The sequence below is a fragment of the Haliotis asinina genome, chromosome 16 (assembly GCF_037392515.1).
Source record: "Haliotis asinina isolate JCU_RB_2024 chromosome 16, JCU_Hal_asi_v2, whole genome shotgun sequence".
In the NCBI taxonomy this organism is placed as follows: Eukaryota; Metazoa; Mollusca; class Gastropoda; order Lepetellida; family Haliotidae; genus Haliotis; species Haliotis asinina.
In genome coordinates this window covers 6,533,996-6,542,192 of record NC_090295.1, presented here as the reverse complement: position 1 = coordinate 6,542,192, position 8,197 = coordinate 6,533,996, and the positions used below count along the sequence as shown (strand labels likewise).

Here is an 8,197-nt window from a genome sequence, read left to right as displayed (position 1 = left end):
CATTGACCACGACACCATTTGTGTAGTGTGTGTCAAAAGCAGTTGATCGTGTAGTGTGACGGGTTTGTGAGAGTTTTGTCCCACGTATCGCAAGGGGTTATACCCAGGTATCATTTCTCTGCCCCACTACACACCAAGATGGGCATCGTGGTCTATTCGCCGTCGGTACAGCTCATCAGGTAATGCAACATGATGTGGACATATAGAACGTACAAACTCAGAAAGCATGCAATCATTCAGCGAATTTATTGTTAGATGGTAACAGTCAACCCACCAATATGCTTGTGCCGTGGTGCTCGTTGGTTGGAGCCGCGACTTTAGCCTTCTCCAGCTTGAAGAGCTCTGGCATCAGATTGAGCCAGAAGGAGACACGTTTAGCCTGCAGGTGATGCTCTAGGGTCATGTTGGTGGTGAAAGAGAGATAGGTTTCATCCTGGGAGTCAAATTGCTTCCATGTACTGCCGAGCTGGTGCTGCACAGCTGAACTTGGATTTCTGCAACCAACGTACTAGAATTATTTATCGCTGAGTTTATTAAGTCGGTCAACGAACTACGTTTTTGAACTAATGCTTTCAGTAAAATCATGAATGTTGAAAACGTTTCAAATTTCACATAAACGACGAGGACATGATATATGTAAGACGCCAGTGATAAGATATTATTGAATTTGAGTGTTGAGTGATGTCCTTTCCGCAGACTCTTAACATGGCCAATGTGTGCTTTCACGAGGTACCTCTTCACCATTGGCTCAACTAACAATCAGTTCTCCAGTGTCTGTAAGATATTACTGTTCCTTAAAAACTGATCCATTCTTGTAACGGTCTTGCCACTTGTCATTATATAACACTACTGCAAAATCATTATCAATATCATAAACTGTTATCAAGTGTTAAGAGTCAAGCCTGTTTATGTATTATCAACTGCAAATTCGTAGAAGTCTTGGATAATGCATATCTTGCGCTCAACTGTCAGTAATTCCTGAGATACCTACCCTGTTTTAGCAAAATCCGCCAGGAAGCTCACATATGTACTTGACAGGGTCTGTTCCTCCTGTGTGATGGGGCCGAGGAGTCCAAAGACAGATGTTGATATTGAACTGAGACCAAACATGTATGGAAGATCGAATGCATGGTACATACCATGTGTGCCACTTCCTGCAGCGAATGATGGGTAATGGTTGAAGTAGTAGAAATAGGTGTTGCCCGTCCCGCCAAGATTTCCACTGTCACAGTGTCTCCGGGCATATGCCACTGCAGGGACGACAAAGGAGGCATCTCCGAAGGTGTGGAAGACATCATTGATGTCAAGTGTTTTCTGATTCTCTGTACGTGGCGCGGTATACTCATATGATATGACGTCAGCCAAAATGGCGTCATACTGTCCATAAGTTGACTTTAGAAGGTCGGGAATGATTTTGTTGTTGTAGGTATCAAAGGAATTTAGTGTTTTGGCAGTGGACGTGTTGTCTTGTCTGTCAGCATTTTCTGCGCTCTCAAGGAGCACCCCGCCCTCGTTGTTATTAACGCCCAACATTGTGTCCACATCATAAAACCCAAGATCTGAGAGGTATGTTGCATTCTTGATCAAAGTACCAGGGTCGTCGGGCATAAAATATCCATCAACAACAGGCCCAGCATCCATACGATCAGTCACCTTCAGTAGAACACTAGAAGGCCGGCTTCTCAAACAGGCGATGGTCAGCTTGTCTGTTGCCTTTCCAGAACAATTCACAGCCGAGGAAACTCTGTCCAGCTTTTCTCTGTATGCTTTGTCATTCGCCCAGTAAGATGTGGCTGCCCCACTCTGCATTATAGCTCTTCTAAAAAGACCCTTAGATCTTGGCGACAGTGTGTGCAGGGACACACTCGCGGCTCCCGCTGACTCTCCGACAATGGTGACACTGTTAGGGTCTCCCCCAAATGATGCAATATTTTTCTGAACCCATTCCAATGCCAGAACCTGGTCCAACAAACCAATGTTCCCTGGAGCTTCCGCGTTGCCTGTTGAGAGGAATCCAAACACACCCAGTCTGTACTGGACAACCACCACGATGACGTCCTGTTCTGTCACCAACTTCCACGGCTCGTACAGAGGAGCACCGCCTGACTTGAAGGAGCCACCATGGATCCATACCATCACTGACTTGTCTGAACCTCCAGATGTTGGGACATGGACATCTAAAGTCAGGCAATCTTCGCTCCATGGGACTTTCAGAACACCGAAATCAAAATGTAACTGAGTACAAACTAGACCATAGTGTAAGGCTTGGAAGACACCTGTCACCCCTGGATGTGGACTCGGAGCTCTGAACCGGAGTTTTCCAATAGGAGGCAGAGCATAGGGTATGGCATAATAAGCGTTATACGTCTTGCCTGTACGTGTGCTTTTAGTTATTCCTTGAATCTTACCCCAAGGACTGGAAATAAGAGGAGCAGCCTCTGTATAACAGAGAAATAGAAGAAAATATAAAACACACTGTGTCATTCCCGAGATACCTGCTCTGCACTGCACTCTCATTTTAACTTGACAGTGAACGCGGCCTTTCTTATCTTGCTCCAAACATAGAAAGTCAAACAGAGAGACAGACAGACACAGATACTTTAAGTCTCATGGCCTAGAGTACATCACAATAACACTAATACGTAAATACGGTGTGGTAGTATAGTAATAGCATTTAAATATTTGGGTTCTCTTTCAGAAAAAAAGTATTCGTTATTTTATTATTTCTTGTATTTTTATCATTGATAAATCTTTACATGCCACCAACTTATAGAATTTCATCCTTATTGGGTTATTGGTATAAAATGACGGTACATACAAGTTTTTGAGGGACTCATAACATGGACAGATGAGAGTAATGATATTCATCTTGTATTTTGTTACTGTGAATAATTTGCCGTGACAAAAGGTGTAAGAAATCCTTTCAGAACCAGCAAAATACAACACTGTGAAGTCTGTTTTTTTCAATAATATGTATTCAAGAAACAACATCAAGATACAAAGGTAGACAAGAGAGGTTTCATGTACAATATAACTGAGTCAATTCTAAAGTAATGGGTTACAAGTATAATGTCAACTTACTGAATGCAACACAGTGGTCAGGCAACGGTTATGTAGGTCAAGTGTTGACGGAGATTGATGGTGGCCGAATGATGTACTCCAGTTATTCTGTGTGTGTGTCCGTCGTCAAGACGACAACCAGCCTTTATACACAATTTCTCCGATTCTGGAATATTCGATCACATACGACCATCAACGTAGTATTCTCTAGCAGTCTCTCGGAAGTGCACAGTTAATCAAGGGAGGCAACTCTAGAGCACTTCCTTAAAGGCCTGCAGCCAAAATACTAAACACACTGAACATTTAGGATTCGAAATGTGACCCATAATAATTATTACTAAAAAAATAATACAATTTACAGAAAATACACTCTCATCTCATGTAAGTAACAACGTGTGCAAGTTATATCATTTATGTTACCATTGAAACATTGTCAGCACTACTGGGCTTTGAGATTATGAGACTGGCATCTTAATTTAGCAAACAGTCTTAATAGCCCTTTAGGTAAAATAGCTGAGATAATGTATGGTTCAGCTTCAAACTCAGTTTTAATGGATTTATAGAAGGAAAGATAAAGTGACTTGTTTAGTCTTGTATACCAGTTATACAATGGTTATTTTTATTTCAATACAGCGCTTTTTAAATGCGGACACAAATAGGGAAACATCGCCAAACTCTTCATTTATCCACACATAAGAAAGACCTGTTATGGATAGTAGTGTACGTACATATGAGACCCAATTATGGCAACCATTTTCATCATGTTGCTTTAGCATTTGATAGCATGCTGCTGGATAAAGTGATGGGTACAAGCGGATTAACCAACAACAATAACTAATACAATTGCAATAATATCTTACACACAGAACGTATCAGCCAGTATCACCTAAAACAGCTATAGTATAAGATTTCTTACTGACTGATAAATATTTCTTAATGAAGTTATTTTGAACCTTTTCTTGTGAAGCTCTGAAACAGAACCTCAAAAGTTCACTGCCATATAATGCTTTAGAAGCTGTTTCAGTGTCAAAAATATTCATAATAGTTATAAAGTCTATATATATTTGATGGCACCCGTGAAGAGCCACCTCCTCGTGGTGGGTGCTGGGTCACGCTAAGCGCTCTTCTCCCGTGTGGACCCGGGGCAGAATGTGTCCACAGCACCCCATTGCTGGTCGTAAGAGGCGACCAAATTGGGCAACCTGTTTGCCGTGGGTTGTGTCCCGTGTCGGTGGAGGACGTTAGTCTGGTGGTTGAGGGCACTGGGAGCCTGGGACGTGTTCCTTTTGCTCAACACACCACTTTGGCCCTTACTTCACCTAGACGGGTGGTAGAATCGGCCCGATTCTATCAATCGGCTGGTCACGTCGTGCACTGAGCATGGACACATTCATCTTGAAATTGACAAATGTGAAAATTATTTTGAATGATTTGAATGAATATCATCCATAACCTGTTCTCTTCAGTTTGCCTAGAATCCTATGCCAGAAGGTGGTGGCTCACGGGCCAATCTGGCAATAAAGACCTCTGAATTCTGTGTTTCTCCAGTTTGATTCCATAGCTTTTCAAGTTTTCATTAGCTGGAGTATAACATCCCTGTAGCCCTGGTGGTACAGACTGGTTTCCGCTGTTTCACCGTCCTCGTTGACACTCCATGGTGGGTGGGGAGCAGGGATGTCGAACGCTTTTCCTACACCATGGCACTTTCTATTCCATCTCGTTCATCCAAACATAAACGTAGATATGTGGAGTCTACATCGTCTGATGAAGGATCTTCTGATATTGTTGACACGTGGCCGAGGTTCATAGTTATCTCATCTCCAAACGACATTCCGTTGAAACTTAACCCCTTTGCAATATCTAAAGGCATTCAAGGTGTCTGTGGAGAAGTGAAGGACGTTACACGTCTCCGAAATGGTTCGCTTCTAGTGGAATGTGCACGGAGACAACAATAGGACAATCTGTTGAAACTAAAACAGTTTGTGAATACACCTGTTGTTGTCTCAGTGCACAGAACTCTGAATTCCTGTAGAGGTATAGTCAGAGACAGGGCACGTTGCCTTTGTGACATGAATGAGGATGACATTGTCAATGAACTGAAAAGCCAGGGAGTAACCGTAGTAAAGCGTTTTACTAAAAAGAAAGATGATGGCACAATCATGAAGCTGAACACTTACCTGTTTACGTTTTCACTTTCTTCCCTTCCAAAATACGTTAAAGCTGGATACTTTAATACCGGAGTTGACGTGTATGTACCATCTCCACTCCGATGCTTTAAATGCCAAAAGTTTGGTCATGGGGCCAAGTTCTGTCGTAACAAGACGATATATTCTCGTTGTGGTGATGCACATGAACTCTCTGAGTGCACAAATGTCATCAAGTGTGCCAACTGCAATGATGATCACTTGGCTTCATCCAAATCTTGCCCTTCTTATGAACTTGAAAATAAAATCCAAAATATCAAATACACCAGCAATATTTCATATGCTGAAGCTAGAAAATTGGTAGCCATTTCAACCACTTCATCAGTGTCATATTCTGATGCAGTTTCATTACGTGCCACTACTTCTAAACATCCCATGAGATCTACGTCATGCCAAACGTCAATATCATGGGTACACAAACAACTTACAATAGGTGAAACAGATGAGACCTCTCACATGCTCGAATCCAATACTTCAACATCGGCCTCTCAGACAGATACTATCACTTCGACTCCTTCAGCAGATCCTTTGTCTGTAACAGAATGTACCACAGATTCATCGAAAATACAACATAAATCATCTAAAAATGTGCAAAAAGAAAAGAAGCAATCGAGAAGGTGAACACTTGGAGGTGCCTCCCTCTCAGTCGTCCCCCATACAAGTTCAAAATCAATTTGATCCTTTGGAGATGGAGGTCATCCCATCTCCCCCAGTCTGTGGGAGTAGATCCCACACCAACTCACGAACTCCGATTGAGCCTCCATGAGTAGTTTAGACACCATTGTTCAGTGGAATTGTAGAGGACTGAAGAATAATTTTAATGATTTGCAACTACTAATACAGGATTTCAAACCATCGGCATTTTGTTTACAGGAAACTTATTTTAAAGCAACAGATCAATTTGATATACGACAGTATGCTTCATATAACCTCTTTTCTCCTCCAGGATTTAGAGCTACTGGAGGATCTTCCATTTTGGTGCGACAGGGTGTCATTCACAGCCCTGTTCCTCTTAATACAACACTTCAGGGCGTTGCTGTGAGATTGACTTTGAGCATTGTTTTTACATTATGCTCCCTATATATACCACCATCTACTCATCTTCACCAAACTGATCTTCAGGCGCTCTATGACCAACTGCCGAAGCCATGTATCATTATGGGTTACTTAAACGGTCATAATCCACTTTGGGGCAGTTCTGACACAAACCAAACTGGAAAGATACTGGAAGATTTTCTTTCAAACAACGATCTGTGTATATTTAATGGTACTTCGAAAACATATTTGCATCCTGGTACAGGCACATATTCATCTCTTGATTTGTCCCTCACTGATGCAGATCTGTTAAATGAATTTGAATGGTCTGTCCATAGTGACCTGTGCGGCAGCGATATTCCTCCATCATCACGATGGAACTTCAGCAAAAACTAACTGGCCTTTATTTGAATTACTATGTACTGACAAACTGAATCCTGCTCGTTTTTTTGGTGCTCCTGATTCTGTGCAATTATTCTCTGATGAGCTAAACAAAATTGCCGATGAATGTATTCCTAAGTCCTCTACCAATCCCCGCATACGTAAACCGTGGTTTAATAATGACTGCAAACAAGCTCGAAAGGCAGGGAAAAAAGCTGAACACTATTTCCGTCGCCACCCAATGGTATATAATTTAAATAAATATAAAATCTTAAATGCTAAAGCACGGCGTACCTTCAAGCACAATAAGCGCCTGTCGTGTCAAAATTACGTTTCGAAAATCAATTCACGTACGCCAATGTCTAAAGTATGGAACATGATCCAGCGAATTAAAGGTAAGGGTAACAAATCAAGCATGCATCATCTCAAAACCGGAGATCAGGTATTAACCGAAAAATCTGATATCGCAAATAAACTGGGTGAAACACTTGCTAAACACTCTTCTTCATCAAACTACGTTCCTCAATTTCAAAAATACCAAAAACTGCAGGAAAAGAAACAAATTAATTTTCATTCTCATTATCAGCTCCTGTTGCAGTATCGTGAGCTTGTTCAAGGGCAGTATGAAGCTCATGGATGGAAAAGATTTCGTTATAGTCTTCCCCATTATCAGAATGAAAATTAATTTGTTTCTTGAAACACTTACCTAACTCCTGTTTAGAGACACTATTGAATATTTTCGATGAAATTTGGATATCTCGTACATTCCCTTCCTCTTGGCGTGATGCTATAGTTGTGCCCATACCTAAACCTGGACGTGATCCTACAGATCCATCCAACTATAGACCCATTTCCTTGACTAGATGCGTTTGCAAAACCATGGAGCGCATGGTCAATAACAGATTAACTTGGTACCTAGAATCTAACAATTTAATTACTAATATTCAATGTGGTTTTCGAAAAAATCGCAGTACCATTGACCATTTAGTCCGATTGGAGTCGTTTGTTAAAAATGCCCTTCTTAACAAGGAGCATTCTGTGTCAATATTTTTTTACTTAGAAAAAGCTTATGACACAACATGGAAGTTTGAGAGATTTACATGATTTTGGTTTGCGGGGCCGTTTGCCTGAGTTTATAGCTGAGTTTTTAACTGACAGGCAGTTTCAAGTGCGTGTGGGTTCTACCCTGTCTGATTATTATAAGCAGGTTCAGGGTGTCCCACAGGGCAGTATTTTACTGTCACTTTATTCAGTATTAAAATAAATAGTCTTTCAAATGTTTTAACAGATTCAATCAATGGCTCCCTTTTCGTGGATGACTTTAATATTTCTTGTCGTGGCACAAATATGCGAACCATTGAGAGGCAATTACAAATCTGTCTCAACAAAGTTCATAAATGGTGCCTTGAGAATGGGTTTAAATTTTCTCAATCTATGACAAATTTCATTCACTTTTGCCGAAAATACAAACCTCATAAAGACCCTGACTTGTCTTTAAATGGTGCACCCACCAAATT

The 8,197-nt window shown here is 41.2% G+C and overlaps 1 protein-coding gene across 1 annotated transcript; it reads right to left on the bottom strand.

The window, feature by feature from the left end:
- Nucleotides 1–231: 231 nt before the first annotated feature.
- On the bottom strand, nt 232–2,531 carry LOC137268462 (carboxylesterase 5A-like). The gene is made up of 2 exons (XM_067803027.1): nt 992–2,531; nt 232–494 (listed from the first exon to the last, which is right to left on the bottom strand). The coding sequence occupies exons 1-2, from the start codon at nt 2,515–2,517 to the stop codon at nt 266–268; spliced, it is 1,755 nt and encodes a 584-aa protein (XP_067659128.1). The 5' UTR covers nt 2,518–2,531; the 3' UTR covers nt 232–265.
- Nucleotides 2,532–8,197: the final 5,666 nt, after the last annotated feature.

Excerpts from the sequence above, each read along its gene's own strand:
- LOC137268462 (XM_067803027.1), bottom strand. The coding sequence starts at position 2,517 with ATGAGAGTGCAGTGCAGAGCAGGTATCTCGGGAATGACACAGTGTGTT. Across the intron at positions 495-991 it reads GCGGATTTTGCTAAAACAGG|AAATCCAAGTTCAGCTGTGC; the intron begins GTAGGTATCTCA and ends CGTTGGTTGCAG.